At 40.0% G+C, this 21775-nt stretch overlaps 1 protein-coding gene across 3 annotated transcripts; it reads right to left on the bottom strand.

Annotated features, from left to right (window-relative positions):
• Window positions 1-16018: 16018 nt before the first annotated feature.
• On the bottom strand, window positions 16019-21438 carry LOC147616460 (uncharacterized). Of its 3 annotated transcripts, none has more exons than XM_086777532.1 (3): window positions 21191-21438; window positions 18736-18884; window positions 16019-18640 (listed from the first exon to the last, which is right to left on the bottom strand). In XM_086777532.1, exons 2-3 carry the CDS (start codon window positions 18739-18741, stop codon window positions 16235-16237), a joined length of 2412 nt encoding a protein of 803 aa, XP_086633658.1. In that variant the 5' UTR covers window positions 18742-18884; window positions 21191-21438; the 3' UTR covers window positions 16019-16234. The 3 variants fall into 3 exon arrangements, with proteins under 3 accessions (XP_086633658.1, XP_086633659.1, XP_086633660.1); XM_086777533.1 differs by having other exon boundaries at window positions 18736-18858; XM_086777534.1 differs by having other exon boundaries at window positions 18736-18822.
• Window positions 21439-21775: the final 337 nt, after the last annotated feature.

Raw genomic sequence — 21775 nt, 5'->3', positions numbered from 1 at the left:
AAGATAAATGATCAACATAACTTTTTCTCCCAAAAAAAAAAACCACGTGATTAGCTTTTTCTTTTTTGGGTGGATAGAAGATATATAAGAAGAAGTCCATGAGTACTTTCTTTCTTTAAGGGAAGAAGAGAGAGAGAGAGATATATATATATATATATATATATATATATATATATATTAAATATATATAAGAAGAATTACACAAGTGCTCTTTCGTTTATTTATCTTGCAATTGTATCTTACAGTTGCCCAACCATGTAAAAATTTTGTGGAAGTCAAGTGTGTTACACCCATTAACTAAGGGTCTTTTCCCACGGTCCAACTATGTAGTATTTAAATTTATTGGTGAAATCTGTCCACATTCCCACATTAACCGTGCACTACAATTGCCTCATCATGCACTATAGCTGGCCAGGTTTGAGAAGAAAATGTTTGATTGCGCGGATTTTGGCGCAACTAGCAAAAGTGAAGTCTAAGTTTGAGAGATTTCAACTAGCACCATTATTATTCCTGGCAAACTATGCACTGGGAAAGCTAAGTAACAAGCTTGATTTTGGCAATCTAGCACCAACAATACTAAAATTACTTGAGGAGTGAGAGCACACACTCTAGTTGTGATTGTTGTATCTTTGTTCCTCTCTAGACACCCTCTCTCCATTTTCATTTTATCATTCACCATTTTTTCATGTATTCAAGTCGTTTACTGAAAGATCCCCCTCTACGCAACGAATTCCGGGGGTGCTAGCAGCAGAAGTAGCACTTCTTGCGCAGGAGGGCAGAACCTCTCACTCGGGGCCTCGTCCACACGGATATCCGGACAAGAGACTAATCCCTCAGTTCTTCCAAAACCAAACCCGGAAAAACTTCCCTCGCCCAGCAGACATAGGCGATTCCTCCATGATATTTTTATTCTAACGTAGTCAAGAGCCTTAACTAACCAAACTGATCCAACCGAACCCGTAAGTCACATGGTCAGATCAAGGAAGAGACTTGCACTTGGATCATAGAGTCCAACGCTTTTTTCCTCATCAAGAGGCACAGCCATTGATTCTTTTCCATAGAACAAGGGTCATCCAGGATTTACTTCAACTATCGTAATTTAACAGAATTAAGTCTCATTTTAGGGATCCATCAGTCCATCCTAGCTCCATCCAATCCCATGGGTTAGCCAACCGCCCAACCACTATAGTGATAGGATCCATTTAGGAATTTGGTTAAGTTTTGCCCTGGGTGCCAGGGAAAAGAGTTCCCAGGCCCCCTAGCCGGTGCTTCAAGCAAACTTCAAGATAGTCACACCACTTACACACCCAATATGAAATTGCCTGTTTCACAGATTTAGCTGTCTTTAAAACAATCTTTTAATGAAACCATAGTATCACTGATCATAGTCCTCCAAAATATCCAGCTTGAATTCTAATTTCTAATCATTCCTTCATCGGTGTACCTATGGCATCATTGGCAACCAGAACGCTCACCACCTGTTCACTCAGGGGCCTTTTCAATAGTTCCTAGCTCATAGTACCTGGCAATATAATCACATAAGAAAATCCAGATGGACTCTCCGTTTTTGAAGATCAGCAAGATCAACCAATAGATCCATGTAAAAGAGCCATGGACTCATCCGTTTGAGGACCAGCAACAAGGACAATCAACAAGATCCATGCCCGAGTTCAGAAAACAACTCTAACACCTTGTTCCATTGTCAGCACCCTCTAGGCTCCTTCGCAGGTCACCTAGCGCTTCACTCATAGGCCGCTTCCTTGGTCCCTCATCCATCGTACCGGAAGCTCACCATTTAAATCGAACCGAGGTTGGTCAAGACATCGGCAGACCTTGCTACGCGAGACGTCCTCCATTGACTCTCCGTCAGCTGTTGCAACTTTATCACCACTTAGGTCTCCACGACCTCATTCACAAGATGGTCAAAATGCTTTCCCAGCATTCTTGACATAAAACAGTCATTTAAAAACAGGTTTCATAAATACAGTTTCTAACGAACTCTTATCTTTCCACATTGTTCCACATCATTTCTCGTTATTCCACATTCTTCTACATCAATTCACATTGCTTATTCCACATCCAGTCATATGTATTCCCATCATCTTTATCCATTCTCATCCAATCACATCATATTACATCTCATCACATTTATCCACATCACATCTCATCCATTCACATCTACCCATATCCAATCACATCATATTACATCTCATCACATTTATCCACATCACATCTCATCCATTCACATCTACCCATATCCACATCACATCACATCTCATCCATTCACATCTACCCTAATCCACATCACATCCACCTTACATCTCATCCATCCATTCACATCACATCCACCTTACAGCTCATTCATCCATTCACATTACATCACATTCATTTATATTCATTCAGATCCACATCTCATCACATTACATCACATTCATTTATATTCATTCAGATCCACATCTCATCACATCACATCCATCCACATCACATCTCATCCATTCACGTCTCATCACATCATATTCACATCCATTTACATCCATTTACATTCACGTCTCATCACATCATATTCACATCCATTTACATCTCATCATATCATATTCACATCACATCACATCCATTCAGATATCATCACATCACATTCACATCCATTCACATCTCATCGCATCCATTCAGATATCATCACATCACATTCACATACATTCACATCTCATCGCATCCACTCACATCTCATCACACCCATTCACATCACATCCATCCACATCACATCTCATCCATTCACATTACATCACATTCATTTATATTCATTCAGATCCACATCTCATCACATCACATCCATCCACATCACATCTCACACGTCTCATCACATCATATTCACATCCATTTACATCTCATCATATCATATTCACATCACATCACATCCATTCAGATATCATCACATCACATTCACATCCATTCACATCTCATCGCATCCATTCAGATATCATCACATCACATTCACATACATTCACATCTCATCGCATCCACTCACATCTCATCGCATCCATTCACATCTCATCACACCCATTCACATCCATCACACCCATTCGTATCCATCACATTCATTGCATCCACATCACATCACATACATTCCATCCACATCTATCCTTATCACATCATATTCATTCCATTCACATACATTCACATCTCATCGCATCCACTCACATCTCATCGCATCCACTCACATCTCATCGCATCCATTCACATCTCATCACACCCATTCACATCCATCACACCCATTCGTATCCATCACATTCATTGCATCCACATCACATCACATACATTCCATCCACATCTATCCTTATCACATCATATTCATTCCATCCATATCACATCACATTCATTCCATCCACATTACATCACGTCCACATCTATCCATATCTCATCTCATTCATTCTATCCACATCACATCTCATTCATTCCATCCACATTACATCACATCCACATCTATCCATATCTCATCACATCCATTCACATCTCATCACATTCATCCACATCCATCCATTCATTCACATTCACATCTATCCACATCCATCCATTCATTCACATACACATCTATCACTTCACATCTCATTCTCATCCATTTACATCGCATCACACCCATTCACATATCATCACATCTCATTCACATCCACATCCATTTACATCGCATCACATCTCATCCACATCTCATCACATCCACTCACATCTCCTCACATCACATTCACATCCACATCCATTTACATCGAATCACATCTCATCACATCCACTCACATCACATTCACATCCACATCTATTTACATCTAATCACATCCATGCACATCTCCTCTCATCACATTCACATCTTATCACATCACATTCACATCTCCTCTTATCACATTCACATCTCATCTAATCACATCCACGCACATCTCCTCTCATCACATTCACATCTTATCACATCACATTCACATCTAATCACATCCACGCACATCTCCTCTCATCACATTCACATCTTATCACATCACATTCACATCTCCTCTTATCACATTCACATCTCATCTAATCACATCGCATCCATTTACATACCATCACATTCATTTACATATTGTATTTTCATTCCTTAAGCTTTATTAATGAGAACTAATTCTAAACTTTCGTTTACTCATTCGATCCTCGATCCTTCCAGGGATCCTAGATTCTCTTTTTCTGAATAAGAATTATCCAAGTTTTTTCGATGGATATTTTCATATTCTTTCTCAAATTTCTCAAGTAAGATATATTCAATATTCTTCTTTTTTAATAAAAGATTCATGTGATTTACAAAAATCAATTCTACCCATATTTTCCAATAAAAATAATAATACTCAAAATTTCACTTTTGATAAATACTCATAATTTGAATTGTGCCAAAAATTCGTTTTTTACCATTTAATTACTTGGATCTCAAATATCATGGGAATTTCTCTTTTTGCATAAAAATCAATTTACCAAAAATTTCTCTTTTTGCATAAAAATAAATTTACCAAAAATTCCTCTTTTACCATTTAATTACTTGGATCTCAAATATCATGGGAATTCCTCTTTTTATATAAAAATAAATTTACCAAAATTTACTCTTTTCTCATAATCAATTAATTATGCATAGTTACAAAAAAAAAATATTTCTCATGAATATGATGAAAATCATTCTTTTTGCATAGAATGCCCAATCCTAGAATATGGTAGAAAGTCCTCTTTAGCATTAGGCACAAAAATAAGATATGTATTATTTTTTTAAAATTTTGCCATAGCTTCGCTACTATTACTGATAATTGTCAATTTTTTTCTAAAGAATAAAAGCTTGTAATGAAAATATGATAGTAGTTCCTCTTTTATGCTTAAAATCTAACTATGAATTTAAATCATAATTTTAATCATAACATAAAATTAATTATGATTATCCCACTAGATTAAGCTAATTCCATTATTTCTCTTTTCCCAAATTGATAGGATAATCTATTTCTCATTTAGAATCAATCAAAGTAGTTTTTAACTACTTATAAATAACCTAAAAAATAACCATTATTTTGTTAACACAAAATCATAAAAATACCATTTTCTTAATCTCTAGCTTATCAAGCCTAGAGTTTAGCTTTGAATTAAGAGACTATCATTGAGAAGCATCCTTTTTCAAAGCCATAAAGATGGGTATCGTTTTAGAGAGAGAGATTTACTTAAAGAAAGCATTACAAATAAGCATAAAGATTAACTTTCTCTTAATTAAGCATTAAAACTTTAAGGAAAAGCTTGATTTGAATTAAAACAATTATTTAGAAAGTTTCTCAAGCTTGAGAGGGGTTGAGAAGAAGAAAGTCATTGAGATAAATTGGAAAAAACCATAAAATTTGACTTTACCTCCAAGTTTGGCTTGCTTCTCTATTAGCAGTGAAGCCCCTGACCAATCATTTGGTCCACGAAGAGGAGAAGAGAAACTCCAAGAGTTGTTGTAGAGAGAGAAAGCTCCAAGCTCCCAAGAGAGAGAAAAATTTAAGGGATAATAGAAAATATGATTATTTTAATATAATACTGGCATAGTATAGCTCTAATATTTTATTACAAATGATTGAGGGTCTATTTATAGGTGAGGGAGGCCACTAACCAAGTCCAACTGGGTTCTAGAATTTTCCAGATTCAGTTTGACTCATTTTGGACAAGATTTGGACGAGTTTAGCTCCCTTTTTGATTTGGTTTGATCCAGGAGAGAGGAGTGATAAAAATATCACAATTTTTTGAATTAAAAACCCTTCCACACATGTGAAAGAGGCGCCTACCTCAAGAGTCCCCCTTTCTTTACTCCTCAAAAGCTGGAGGGAGGAATCTTACATTTACTAACTCTTCAATTTGCTAACTCTTCAAATCGCCTTACTCTTCAATTTGCTAACTCTTCGGTTTAGAAATAGTGGTGATAGATTCTCATAGACTTAAAAATATTTAGAAAGAAAAAAAGAACAAGAACCAGAAAGACTAGGAAAAGTTTTTTTTTTAAGAAGAGGTAATGGAACAAAAAAGACTAAGAAAAGCAAAATAAAGAAGAGGTAATGAAGGAAAAATCATGGGTATTCATAAAGACCTACCCAAAAGAAACGCAATACAAGTAGTAAGAGCTCTCCTATTGCACTTATAATTTTTACATACTAACCTTGTTTCTTCATACTAGCATCCCTCACCCCATCTCTTCTAGAGGGACAATTGACCGCTTAAGAAACATCCTTTTGTAGCTATAAAATCTCAAGTCAAGTGCAAAAATTACCTCACATTCTTTAGCATATCAAAGGTATACATGATCCAAGGGGTTAGGATGTAAATAAGAAAGAGGGATTAGTTAACAAATAACACTTCAATCTACACATTGTTGATATTATATCCATAAATGGGTATCTTGAATATACTGTAAAGGTATTTTTCTATGATGTAAGCACTCTTAAGTTGTCCTTGCACTGTGTGCATCAAGCTCGTATTGTGAGAAAGTTGATTTAGCCAAAGCGCAATGTAAAAACTCTAAAACTAGGAATAGGCAACTTACTCTAGGGTGGTCAAATGAGAAAAGGTTTACTAAGTATATAAGTCAAATTATCATGATGCTTAATAAAGTATAGTGTTCTCTCTACTCTCTCTTACAACTATTAGCTAGCAGGTGTGGATGCATCCATCCTTAGAGGTTGGGTAGGTAAAACCATTCCATAATTTGTGTGTTCCTCTCCTCTCTTTCTTCTTCTTATTATTCCTCCTCCTCTTCTCTTTTGCAGGGCTAGGTATTGTATGACAAGATATCATTGCTTTGGATGGCACACTAGCCCTTCCAATCTCTATTAATTCCTCCTCTTCCATTTTTCAAGGCTAGGTATTGTATGATAAGAGATCCTTGCTTTGGTGGCCACACTAGCCACCATTGTAATCTCTATTTGCACTTTATCCATTAGGCATAACTATGGCACTGTGAGAACATATGAAATATTAGCCTTGAGTATCAACACTTGTCAACATGGAATTTGAACCCATGAGTTTAGCATAACAAATGGAAATCAACGCTCCACCCTCATGAATGAATGCAATACCGGAGTATCAAACCATCTCCGAATTGCAATATAAAGTTATAGGGATGTGTATCAGATACCCAATGGTTAATTTAAACCCTCAATTCCACTAAAATATAGTGATTAGTATTGATTAATCATTGATTAGCAAAATAATCCTCTGTTTTGTGTGCAAAAAATAGAGTATGCGGCGGGGAGTCCAGATCTAGGGCCTTAGAGTTCAAATGAGTTCAACCCCTTTCAAGGCCATCAATAGCAAATTAGTATAGTAGAGGATTAAGCCAAGGAACACAAGATTTGACCAAACATTGAAGGCTTACTCTCTGTTTTACCAAAGTCACCTGCTCTGCAGATTTGATGGAGAGCTTGGATCTCACTGTAGACTTAATGAAATCAAAAACTGTCTTCACCATCTTGTAGAGCACCCTTGAAAACCCCTAGGGCCAAGAGGAATTAGAGCAATGTCTTTTGTGTAAGTGTAGATCGCCAATTCTCTTCAAAAAAAAAAAAGGTGCTGGCGAATTCGCAAATTTCAGCTGCTGCAGCACTCGGCGGTTTGACGATTTGTGTTGATAGGTTGGAGCATAAGGCTTGTGGCTATGTGTGGCTAAAGACTTGAAGGCTATTGTTAAGCCTGGAGGGAGATCAAGCCCCTCCACCAGCTAGGGATACAGAAGCTCTTTTTGAAAAAGAGGTTTAAAAAACTTATTTATCTACTAATCCTAATTAGCAAGGTGATTAGCAAGATAATGGGCTCATAAATTTGATGGATTCTAGGCTAGGCTCTGATACCATGTTAAATTTGTAGCAATGTGATGAGCTATGGTGGATCAAATGCTAGAATCAACATCATTAGAAAAGAGATTAGATGATAATTAAGACATGATTAGTGAGAAATTAACTGATAGCTTAATGTAGACATGGATAATCAAAAACCAACAAATTCTCATTAAGCCAATGCCTCAATTTATAGAGTTTACATCCAAGCATCTAATCCCACTGATCTCTCCTTGATTCACTCCACCTCTTTTGCTTGATTCTCTCCACCTCTCTCCACCTCTTTTGCTTGATTCACTCCACCTCTTTTGCTTGATTCTCTCCACCTCTTCCCAGAATATCTCCACACCTCCTAAATCTTCTCATGCTATCCTTTATTCTCTCCCAGTTGATACTTCTCACCTTTTCACAGCTTCTCTCACATTTACAGATTCTCTTTTACAGCCTCTTGCTAAGGGCTTGTCCCCGCACACACCGTATTCACTTGTATATTTCAATAATATACACATATCAGACCACATAAAGGGTAGAGAGAGATCTTCTTAGAACATATTATCCTTGGGTTATAGGGCATAAAGAGGCTATTATTCACACTGGTTGACATTACTCTAGACACATGGCTAGAGGGAGATCTTCTTATAGAACATATTATCCTTGGGTTGTAGGGCATAAAAATGCTACTAACCACAGTGGTTGACATTACTCTGGACACATGGCTACACCCTTTTTGCCTTATCATTTTATACCATGCAAAGTGTTTAATGTAACAGATTTTGGGATATCTTTGAGCTTAGGACTTGTGTAATGCCATACGATAGCAAGCTTAGAACTTATGTAACCTTAGTAGTATATAATTCGACTAGGAAATAAACCTATTCCTAGCTTTTGGGGCCCGATACATTACATGTGTGACCTGACATTATAAATATGTCTAGATTTTGTACCCTTGTTTTGATGCTTATTTCTTGTATATTTGCTTCCTCTTAATGCGTGCTTCCTTTTTTGGATTGTGTGGTGTGAGTGTGTAGAGTGATGTTGCTTGGTCTCTTCTTCTTCTCCCTCTCCCTCTCTATCTACATCTCTCCCCCATTCACACCCTCACATAGGTGTTGAGTTTGATATTGAGTTGTACATAGCTCTCTCCCTCTTTTCTCCTCACTATCCAAGTGCTAAACAAAGTCCCTTGTGGTGACACCAAGGGAGGCAAGGTCATACCCTAGCTCCTCCACAAGAGAGGGTTGTTCAACCAGGAACGACGACTAAGGGTGCAAACGAGTATAGAACCTTCCATTCCTCATTTCGTATCTCTTGTGCAAGGCTTGGGTGTTCCAAATCAGTGAACATCTTTGGTTCTACTCTGCTGAGGAGGCTCCCTAGCTTAGTACTTTCAAGCTACTCCCTAGCTATACTAAGTATTTGGTGTTTTGTCAGTGCCCGATTGGAATGTAAATCCACTGATTTGTATGCTCTAACTTGTTTTTCTTTTATTACTTTGTGTTTTTTATGGAGCGATGGACCATGGAGACTTTGGAGCATTCAGACCAAGATCCAAGCGTGCAAGTAGGTGTTCCAAATCTTTCCCTTTGATTTAAGCTTGTTTTTCTTGCAAGCATACTACATTTATTATCAATGTGTGCAACAAAAACACAACCTCCCCATAGGCCACATCTTCAACGTGATCCCAAGGGTGTGATTCCAAGGGCATGATCAACATCAAAGGAGATAATTTAACCACTTTTTGTTAACATGTGGACTGCAATGTTAATGTTTTCACTTCTATGTAAAAGAGGGTAATCAATATATTGTATGTTTGCACTTTTATGCAAAAGAGTGTGTTTCATATATTGTAATCACATCTATTCTATGTTGTAAGTGCTCTTGAGATGCTCCCAATTCATGTCAATCATAACATGACTTATAGATCATGTTATGAGTGTTCTTGAGATGCTCCCAAGTCATATATATCATAACATGACTTATAGGTCATGTTGTAAGTGCTCTTGAGATGATCCTAAGCCATGTGTATTGTACCCTTGAGATGATCCCACGTCATGTATATTGTGGGTAATGATCCCAAGCCATGTATATTGTTAGTACCCTTGAGATGATCCCAAGTTATGTAAGCACTCTTGAGATTACCCCAAGGTCATAAGTTATAACATTAGAAACATAGCTTATAAAATGCTTATAAAATCCATGTACCTAGTGATGAATGCCTCATGTCCCTTACCCTAGAGCAGCCTTGTGAGAAAAGGCTTATGAAGTATTAAAGCCAATCTCTCATGTTTTTAACATCACACACATTCATGCAATAGAGACACTTTCTCTCTACTCTCTCACAACTATATTCTAGATTGTGTGAAATTACTATTGATTAGAATTTAGGCATGCTTTTCCACAATCATCTCATCTTCTCATTCTTCTCTCCTCACTCTCATTCTTCTCTCCTACTTCATTCTTCTTCTCCTCACTCTCTTCACCCATTAGGCATAGCATAGCGATGGTTTCTTTTTTAAAGGATTTCTACTCCAAGCTTTGTAGAGGAAGGTTGCACACCAATGTATTGGAGGAATAACCACATTGGTGTGACAAATAACTATAGGAGGAATGCAACAACAAGCTCTCAACATATAAGGGAGAAGCTCCTGAGCTCCGCTCAATATCGTATATTTACAACCTTATGAGAATAACAGCAAGGTTAAACATTTGCACACTGCCTTCATCAAAGTCCTATGGGTGCTAGCATGATCAAGCACGCGGATTTTTCCATTGAAGTGACCTCTTGACTATTTTTCTTGAAGGCTTTGTTTAAGATTTTGTATATGATTGCTATATTTTCTCAAAATGTTCACAAGGTCATTCTTGTAAATAAGCCTTTTGTACACAAGGTCATTCTTGTAAACAAGCTCTTATAAGGCATACCTTTGGAAGAAGATATAAAGCCATAGCTAGTATAGGAAGAGATAAGGATCCCAAAGTCCTACGAACAAGTTTGTTATGAAAGATTTTCGTACATCTTAGATGCATAAGGCATTAAAGATCAAATCAAGCTACTAATGCCCACTTGCTATATTTTCTCAAAATGTACACAAGGTCATTCCTATAAACAAGCCTCTTCTAAGGCATACCTTTGGAGGAGGACATAAAGTCATAGCTACTACAGGAAGAGATAAGGAGCCCAAAGTCCTAGGAACAAGTTTGGTATGAAAGAGTTTCCTACATCTAAGATGAGGCATAAGGCACTTAAAGATCAAATCAAGCAGCTAATGCCCACTTGCCTTTTCTAATTTTGAATTTGGAGTACAATATTTATGATTCTTTTAACGATATAAAATTATGATTTTATTATATGTTAGGCAAGATGGTAGACTCCAAATCCACAACCAAAATCCAAGGCAAAGACTAGTGTAATGGTTGAGCAAAATAAATGTGTTTCAAACTAGAATTTAATCGATATATCAAAGTGCTAGTTTGGAAAAACCTAGCTTGTCTAGGCCGATGTGGTAGACTCCAGATCCACAACCAACATCCAAGGCAAAGACTATCATAATGGTTGACATAAATAAATGTGTTCCAAACTAGAATTTAATTGATATATCAAAGTGCTAGTTCGAAAAAACCTAGCTTGTCTAGGCCAATATTGACTCGGCTTTGCATCAGCCCTAGTTGTTGCAGTTTCCCACAACTCATATGAATCAAGAATGGACCTAACCTTTGAGCTTTTAAAGAGTGTAATTTATTCCATCTAACTTTCCATCACCAAACAGTGGAGGGGATAGACACGAGCTGCTATGTTATTTGTAGGTTGGCCATCTCTCCAAATCTACTTCAAATAGCAAATTGCCAAATCTACCTAGAGCCTAAGCCCTGATACCTTCACATACCCTTCAAATAGAAAACTATAAGAATATGGCACAGTGGAAAGAGATAGCAATACAAAGCATAATAGACAATGCAATAGATACACAATGGAGAGAATTTCAAATTCTGATTTTACCAAAGAGGTACAAGTGATGGTGATGTCCACCCGTGCGCTCTCAAGTAGTGCTTAGATGGCGATCTAGACCGACTCTGGATGGAGTATGTACGAGGTGTAGAAGGGGGTGGATACTCACAAGCATTGGATGCCTTAGCTCATGGCAACCATGTCCATATATAGTACTGTAGCCGGTGTGGTAGACGCGTATACAACGAGGGCGGTTACACTGCATAGACACAGTCACTGTCAACGTAAAAGAACGCGGCCCACCACCCACTAATGATGGACCCAGTATCCGAGGGAATATTCCTCATACCATCGCCTCAGGGGTTCCCATCCCCTCGAACCGCCAGGGGGGCTGCTAGCCCCCCTGGGACCCCCCAGCCCAGGGCGATGCCCCCCGGACCCCAACTAAGGCTCGTACCCCTCACCATCTCCTAACCATCATCAATGGTCACAATAATGACCCCATCGGCGTCTAAGCCGAGGTTCCCACCACTAAAGACATATACACCATGGCTACTCCTCATAATGGGGACCTAACAAATGTGCATTACACATCAAAGTGAGATACATGCTGAGAGGCGGGCATTGAGTGTATACTAACACAAACTCCCAAATAAGCTTTGCCTAGAGCCTAGCTCTAATACCTTCAAATAGCAACGTGCCAAAACAAGCTTTGCCTAGAGCCTAAGCTTTGATACCTGCACATGACAAGGCATTGAATTGCAAAAAGAAGTGGAGAGTAAATAATATTATTGCTTACAAGGCCGAAGCTCTGATGGTTTTACACACACCCATGTGCTTTGAGTAAGGAGCTTTAATGGCGATCTAGAAATACTATGGACAGAGGATGTCTTACTTACAAGATCACTTGAACACAATGAACTTGATGATGAACAAAGGCCAACCATTCTAGTCTATATATAGTACCTAGGTTCAATATGGACATAGGTTGGCCATGTTGGCCAACCCACAATGGTCCAAAATGACCAGCCAAACATATCATCCGAATAGGACTATATTAGACTAAGACTGTCTTGACGCTCAAACAAGCCCCTGCAAACCAAAAATAATGTGCCCTCTCGTTTTGTTGTCCATAGCACTCACTAATGTGGTCACATTAGCCCACACAAACATACATCCTATTTGGTAGAGTGCCAAGTCTACACATAGCCCGAACAAGCATGCATCCTACTTGGTAGAATGCCAAGTCTACATAAGCCGTCTCCTAACTATCTGGCCATTTTTGGCCACCATCTAGTGTCTAAACTAAGGAACTATTGGGTGCCTAGGTGCTCACCACAATGGCTACTTCTCATATAGGGGGGCCTTATAAAATAGAGCACAATGGCATCCATATAGTAACAACCCGAGGGTGGAGCAAATGCTTTTCCAACAAAAAATGCACTTGATGGTTGTGAGATCTCCTCACAAGTGCTAATCGACTTTAAATTTCTCCACTCCCTCAACATCAAGATTCCACCAACAACTTGCTATCCAATCACTTCCATGTAGGATGTTCTTTGAGGTAACCAATAAGAGCATTGTGTGTGTCTTTTGGCAGCTCAAAGGTAGCTCATCACTATATCTTTATGTTGGAAGAAGTACTTTTTGTTTTATGCTTTTGCATAGGCCATGGTCTGATTATTCAAGGTCAAACTAACTCTTTATTTTGTATCATTTCAGTTTTTGACACTCATCCACAACTTCAAACAAATTCAATCATGTCTCCACTTCTAAACCACAACCATACAAAACATATCAAATTTTATAGACATTAAAACAGATATATTGTTTAATATTTTAGTTTAAAAACAAGGTATTATACACATGCTCGACAAAAGGTATATTGTAAAAGTTAATCATAGTACATTAGAGCTTAGTGATGTTAATAAAGGTATTGTTAAAGCTTGGTGTAATCAAAATAGTTTTTCCAACTTTTGTTCTTGAAACTTCCATATGGACGTGAATGAAGAAGTATTCTCCCATCAAGCTTTTAGTATGGTGATGGATGACCTCCATTTCCACTATGTTCAAAGTACAACCAAAAAAGAAAAAAGAGTAAAAAGTCCATGATTAACAAAGTAATAATAGATCTTAGCGGATGGATCCCATTAACCAAAAAATAAGTGTTACAATAGCCTACTCCACATATAACAAAATCAAAATTTGACATGGTGCTATCTATGTCTCGGTGTGAAAATCATAATAGTCACTAAGTCATGTTCCAAATATAACAAGGAAAAAAACCGGATGCATACTAAAACACACAAGGCAAACATGTAGGCATTCCTCATGTGTAGCATCATTGATTACGAAACTCCTTGACCACCTCCTCTATCTTAATGGTGAGTCAAACCAACCATTACTTTCCATATAGGTAGCCATCATCTCTACATAGCATGGTAATATACTATACTTTTTAACAAAAATTTCAATGCAACTCACAACCATATTTGAAAGTAAACCTTTAAGAAGAGAATTACACATACCAATATGATAGAACATCAAAAGCATTGGGTAGCCCCTCATACTTGAAATCATCAAAAGTGTGGTTTATGAATGCACCTACATCCACAAAATGATAATCCCCCACATAATGAGTTAAGTAGTCATCCTTGTCATTTTCTAGGACAATAGATGGACCGTGTGTATTACCACCTTCATTAGTAAATCCATCCATTCTTCCAACTCCAAAACACAACCTCTAACCATTCATAGGATTTCCATGAAGAGAAACATGTTAGAAGAGCCCTTCTCAAGCAATCGTTGTCATGTCCCACATTTTCCCTCTTGTCTAACCTTAGAAGATGAAGGCGAGAAATGGACCAAAATACCCTTTTTGAGTCCCTCCCTGAGCACCCTATGGCCCTTTGCACAGCTTCACCATGTGTGGAAGGCCTTTGGCCAAGACATGAAACATGTGTGTCTACATGGCACACATACAAGAACACCTTCAAAATTTAGAGTGAATGCTTGATTATTAGAGTGACAATGAACCTTGGAAATTAATCATATTTTGTCATTATCTATACAAATATACATTTCTTTCATTACAAATCCATACTTTTCCTCGATGCAATGAGGCTTAAGTTCTCAAGGACCCATAAATAGCCAACTTCTACAGATGTGCATGAAGGGCCATGTGATCTATTGTGCTCATTCCAGAGGGTAGTCACTATATAAAAACCCCAAGGAGCATGTTCATTCAAGGTAAATTAAATAGCCCTATCTATGGATTTTTATAATCTAGACACACCCCTTCTTTAAATTTTAATATGATCTATCCATGTATCAAAGTTTTCACTTCTTGAATTTAAAAAACCCTTATCTATGTATATTTTTGTAACTCCGCATGAAAACAAAACCCCTTATTTTGATCTGCATGTTTTTCATTGATCCTTCAGTTGATGATGTTTAGCATGCCTTATAAAGTAATTAATCATTTTTTTTACATGTCTTCATACCAGTGTGCATGATAAACACATGCTTCATATGTCACAAGGGTCCCATATTCATTAATATAATTTTATTCCTTCACTCTCTCTCCTCAAAAGAAGCCTCTTATGGGGGATGATAAAGAGCATAAAGCAGGGAATTAGAGGGACATTATTAACTATCCATGAATAGACATTACCTTTAAAAAAAATAGAAAGAAATAGGCCCATAAAAATGATAATTGAGAATTCAAATACAATAGTTCAATTGTCGTAGGTACTCAAAAATGACCAGGCAGGTGATGCCTTCAAATGAGAGCAAGCTTACAAGTCTTTGCATCCTAAGGTTTTTCTTGAAATTTCAAGTATATATTTGTTATCGATTTATTGAGGACCTAGTGCGCACATATAATATACATGGGATTAAATGGATGTCCTGAATTTTTACTCGTTACTTGGGGATTAGCTGCTTGGCAGGTGGCAATCATGTTTTATCTGCAGATAATTGTCTTTGTACATTGACAGACGTGTACGGTTTACGTTCCTATTTCAAAACTTGATGTAGACTCAGCACACACAGATTATTTCTAGCCTAGGGCATGGATGGCATAAAAACATAATGTCACTGTACCATTTGATCTGATAGCAGAAAGATGTAAGCTTCAATGGGCTGCATTCATGGATGGATGTATCGCATCATGGTTTATTCTCTCATCATCTACTTGTGAGCTCAAAAGGGCCATGGGCTCCGAAGCTTTCATCAAAGAAACAATCCATTGATCATGTATGATTTGTTAAAGTGAATGAGTTGCACACTTGCTTTTGGTAGCACAATGCTGCCAAGGCTTGCAAGCAAGTGGAGGAGACAGTATACAGGCACCTTGTCTCATTGATACACATGTTAACATAGCAACAACTTTAGGCATCATATACTGTAATACATAATCATACAAATGTGCCTGTTTCACACTCTATTGATTCATCCTCTTTGTCAGGTAAGAGCCAATCCTGAGGAATATGGCCTTTTTCTTCTTCTTGGTGGACAGCGGTGAGAATTCTGTGCTTTCCTCCTCCTCCTCGTCCTTTTGAGACAAAGACAAGTCCCTGTATATCGAGTGCTGCAGAGACTCGTGCTGGAGCTTTCTCTCCACTGAAAGCAGCGGACTATGAAGTGCATTTGCATTTGAGCTGAATGCTTCATGCCCTATTTCCCAAGCTTTCAAGAGTTGTTCCCCCTTGCTAGTAAGTCTCTGCACTTCAGCTTCCAGTATCAAATTCTCTTGTTGGGCTTTATCGTATTGCTGCCATGTGTTCTGTTCGGACATCCTTAGAGCCTTGATCTCCATATTGGCTGCATCAAGTTGAGTGGATAACCTCTCATTTAGGCATCTAAGAGACTCGAATTCCATCTCAGTTGAAGCCTTAAACTGCTTTGCTTCTTGTACCTTGAGTCTCAATGCATCATACTCCTCTTGTCTGATTGTAACGACTTCAGAGCCAGACTCAACCATCTCCCATGGGTCCGAAAACTCCCGACTTCTATCTCGTGTTTCCCTTTTTGCATCTAGTGCATTCTCTGATGGTTTGCTTAGTTCTCTTTGAAGCTGCTCTAGTTTAGCAGCTGCTGCTAAAGCTTCTTCTCTTGCATGCCTTACTTGTTCCCTTACAGCCAGGACCTCTTCTCTAGCTGCAGAAAGACCCTTCTGTGCTAGTTCTTCTTCTTGCTTAACACGATTTGCCTCGTTTACTGCTTCAAGTGCTACTGCCTTCGAAACCTCAGCCTCTTCTCTAGCCACTTTAAGTTCATCTTTTGTTACTTCAAGATCTGAGGCAATCTCTAGAGCAACTGCTTGAGAGGCTACCAAGGCTTCTCTTAAGATATTGACTTGGTCTTCTAGTGATTTTTTCTCTTCTTCCGTTCTCTCTACAGAAGCTTTCATGGCTTGTTGATTGTGCCCATTCTCTACTCCCAATCCTGCTGAAGCACATTTGATGGCTACATTGTTGTGCACTGATGGGCCAACTGCAGCTAGTTCTCTTGCCAAGTGAAGCTCGCCTATAGCTACTTGAAGGTCAAACCGTGCTTCCCCAGCAATACTCTGCACAACTTCCAGTGATTTCTGTAGTGACAAAACCTCCTCTTTTGCTGCTGCTTCAGTTTTCACACTCTCTTTCTGAGCTGCAAAGTGTGCTTCAAAAATGGCTTCATAGATCTGTTGCCTCAATATTTGGGCCTCTCTCTTTACCTCATCCAGCAAGCTTGTTAGGCTATTCACAGTCTCATCCTTATTTTGTTCTCTTAAAAGGGCGCTTGCTAGATACTCTGTGGCCTCCACAAGCTTGGTTTCTGAAGCTGCAGCTTCAGCCCATGCACACGACTCCCGCTCTTGCAACTTCCACAGCTGCGCTTGCACGCTTTCGAGCTCACTTGTCATAGAATGAAGGTTTGCAGTCAGAGTGCCAACTTCTGCACACGCCATCCTCCACTTTTGTCGAGTTTCCTCAACCTCAACCTGCACCAAGGTTAGCAAAGCAGCTGCTTCTGATTCTGCTACTTTCGCCTGATGGATTTCAGAGTTGGCTTTCTGTAGCTTAGCGTTTGTATCAATGACCACCTGTGCCTGCTGACACTCCACTTCCTTAGCAACTGCAAGTTGCTCTCTAAGAACCTCAAGCTCATTATCCATCTCACATAGCTTCAACTCTTTCTGCCTAGCTTCAAATAGCTCCCATCTAAGCAGCTCTGCTTGATGCTTGGCTTGAAAGGAAGCCGCCATCTGTTTCTTCAACTCTGCTTCCTTCTCAGCTACCATTGCAGCTCCTGCCTGAGCAGCTGTATGACAAGCTGCATAAGCTTCTGTGAGATCTGCCTTCTGTTTTGTAAGCTCATCTAGGACTTGGTCAAACTTTCTCGTTTCTTGACTTGATTCTGCAATCGATGCCTTGGCTTTTTTGAGCTCAACAGATAGAGACTCTGCTCGCTTGGCTGCAACTTCGGCTGCCAACATTGCCTCTCTAGCTAGTCTCACAGCCTCATCTTTTGCATTGGTGGCTGCTACAAATTCAAGTTTCAAATCTTCATAAGCTTTTCTTACATCGCATATCTCAGCCTGATACTGTTTTTCCATGGCTTCCAGCTCAACTTGCCAGTCTTCTGCAGCTGTGAAGCTTGCGTTCTCCATCTTGTTTGCTCTTAGCCTGTCTTTCATAGAGATCTCTATTGCCTCTTTGAGCTTGAAAGTCAACTCATCTACGAGCCTCTTCATATAGACCAGTTCCTGCTGAGCCTGGTCATTAGCATTCATCATGATTTTTAATTCATCCCTCGTTTTGGCAAGTTCTTCCTCTGCCACTTGGTCTCTACTTCTTAATTGTTTCTGCAGAAGAAAAAACATATGCATCGGTTAGATTGCACAAACATCAGTTGTTTGATGCGACAAACCATTTCAAGAAAGAGGAACATAGAAAGTACCTCCATAGTAGAGATTGTTGTATACTCTGTTCAGCTGGCTTGAGGCTTTTATCTTCAAGCCTGTTGGTTGGCAGGAACCTTGACTGCCTGGAATGCAATGGTGATGTCTGTCTCTCCAAATGCCTTTGGTTTGAACCGCATACAATTGGCTACAATTTCAACAAATCGTCAGACTCTCTCTCTCTCTCTCTCTCTCTCTCTCTCTCTCTCTCCAAGAAAATCTACCCATTTCAAGGAAAGCTACCCCCTCATAGAAAGGGTTTCTATGCAAGCATTGGCCCATAGGGAAACACCATGAATGGAGACAGGTTATCATTTGTAGGTGCTTCTTCCTCACTGTAGCCACCAAGGTTTCCCGGATTGGTGGAACTCCATGCGCACCAGATTGGTGGAGATCATCAGTGGAACTCCACTTAAGTGAACAAGAGGAAGAGTGGACCAGTGGAACTCCACTTTAGTGGACAAGAGGGGAGTGGACTAGTGGAACCCCATCGGCCCAAAGACTTCAATTGTCACTATTTGGGCATTCTCTATGCTTCCACGACCTATGGACGGGCTCCATAGTGTAGAAATGAAAGCCATGGCAGGGGTTATGTGGACTGGCACCTCATGGTAGGGGACTTGTGTCTACACCAAGGGCTAGTAGGCTGGATCTGGTAGGCTGGGGACTTTGTTCCATGCTCTGACTCAGAGTACAGTATTTTGGTAGACCTCGGGACATAATGTCTACGTCTGGAATGATTGCTAGCTACAAGCTAGTAATGAAGGGAGATTGTCCAATACATTTTGTGCATTGCATGGCATACCTACATGCCTGGAACTGTTTTCGCACGAACTGTTTTACTGCCTCAAGATCACTGTGTGTAATTTACGCGCAGGGGACCCCATCCTGTGAACATGCGTGAATATGTATTCTGACCTTGCTTGTGGATTCTAGACAGGTGGCAAGTGTGACTCTAAACTCTTTGTTTTTACCTATTAGAGTTATTGCTCACTTTTCTTTTTTGCACATCCAAACTTCATTAAAGTAAGGCTGGACAAGCTATAAGTGAGTTTGGGTAGCATCCACACTTAATTTAAGTATGGGCAGCTCGGTTATAAGTGAGTTTAGGCAATCTATTATATCTCCATCTAAACTCTACACAAACATTGACCATCCCATTTAACAACTAATTACTCCTTGATAATTCTCTGATCGAAGTTATCCTAAGCAAAAGCTAGGAGCTGGAGCACACCCCCCCCCAGACCTCAACCCCCCAGTTCGCGAATCTACGCCGCCTCTCCCCTTGTCCTCCTTTGCACTGGCCCCACCTCCCTCTTCTTCTCTCTTCTGCCCGCCTTCGCCCTCTCCCTCCCACATGCTGCCCCCTGGTATTTCCTTCCGCCTCCTGCCCACCATTCTTCCAAAGCACCCCCGCCTTCAGCCTTCCTTCCTAATGTGCCCCTGTTGCCCTGCTCCCCTTGGTCCTGTGCACTCTTGCCTCCATTTCGTCACACCTCCTCCTTGGAGTCCCTCCTACAACCCTCCCTCTCTACCTTCTCCTGCCTCTGTGTCGCCTTCCTTTTCCCTACCATGAGCCCACCTTTTTCCCTGCCTTGCTCGTCAGACCCCCACCTCACTCCCCCAATTTCAACGCTTCATCACAGTAAATTTTTTGCATTTGGGCTGTTTTCTTTCGGTTTCCTTTGGTCTTCACCCCTTCAAGAGGACTCCATGGCAGCCACTCCACTTCATCACAGTAGATTTTTTGCATTTGGGCTGTTTTCTTTCGGCTTCCTTTGGTCTTCACCCCTTCAAGAGGACTCCCTGGCCCATAGGGAAACACCATGAATGGAGACAGGTTGTCATTTGTAGGTGATCTTTCCTGACTGTAGCCACCAAGGTTTTCCGGATTGGTGGAACTCCATGCGCACCAGATTGGTGGAGATCATCAGTGGAACTCCACTTTAGTGAACAAGAGGAAGAGTGGACCAATGGAACTCCACTTTAGTGGACAAGAGGGTTACGTGGAGTTCTGTCTACACCCCAAAGGTGCTTTCTCGTGATCCATTAACACTGAAATCAGACCCAGTCCTGACTCCTAGTAACTTAGAGATGTTTTCAATGGAACCATTGATGTTGGCAGTCTTTATCAACAGTTCAAAAGGACTCAATAGAGTTCTTAGCAAGTGGGTGTGCAAAGGAAGATTCTCATCAGTTCCAGGTGCTTCAGAAAGAGGTGCTTTGTAGGTTGGGAACCTATCTAACAATCAGATTAAGACTTGAGCCTGGACAAGGCACCATTGATGGCTTTAACTCTGATCGTAGACAGATTTAATAGGCATCAGTCAGCCTCTGTCTTGCTAACACTATGCTCATGTGAACCCATTGTCTTCCTTGAAAAACCTTCAATCCACAATCCAAAATAAAAGGCATCAACAAACAGAGCTATGGATGGTTGCTATAATGACTTACCTTGAGGTGCTGGAAGCTGGACAGATGGAGGTCGCCTTCCACTGACTTGACCGGAAATTAGGGTTTGGGAAATCTGCAGATCAGTCAAGACAAAAGGGTATCTCGACAATCAAAACAAAGGCAAGAGAGGGTGAAAGCTCTCCACTACGGAAGAGGGGGGCCGAGGGAGGGTTTCTTACGGGAATTCTGGCAGAACTTTTTTCTTTTTGGCTATGGCGAGGACTAGCTGTACGCTACTTACGTGTCTCTGTATATATGATGCATGAAAAGTGTTGAGAAACCGGAATCCGGGATGATGACCTACGACCGCCGGTCCCGCCTGGGGTCCACTAGAATTGTCTCTTGTCCGAGCGCCGCGAAATGTGGAGGCGGGAAGCAATCAGCTGACAGCGACCCTTGGTTGCTTCCATACTGCCCGGTGGAGAGTTGGTAGCTGGGGATCGCCGGTAAACCCCGATGGGGGCTGTTCACGCGCTCGGGAACGCGCATCCATATTGCTATGCGAGTGGGCCCATGTACGCATTCCCGGTGGCGTACGTGTCAACAGCCCACGCCCTTTTTGTTGAACGCATACAAGCTCAAGAC

Source organism: Cibotium barometz, chromosome 38, assembly GCF_041138505.1.
Source record: "Cibotium barometz isolate CiBa-2024 chromosome 38, ASM4113850v1, whole genome shotgun sequence".
Lineage (NCBI taxonomy): Eukaryota > Viridiplantae > Streptophyta > Polypodiopsida > Cyatheales > Cibotiaceae > Cibotium > Cibotium barometz.
Note: the sequence above shows the minus strand (reverse complement) of the source record. Positions and strands in the feature narration are given on the sequence as shown.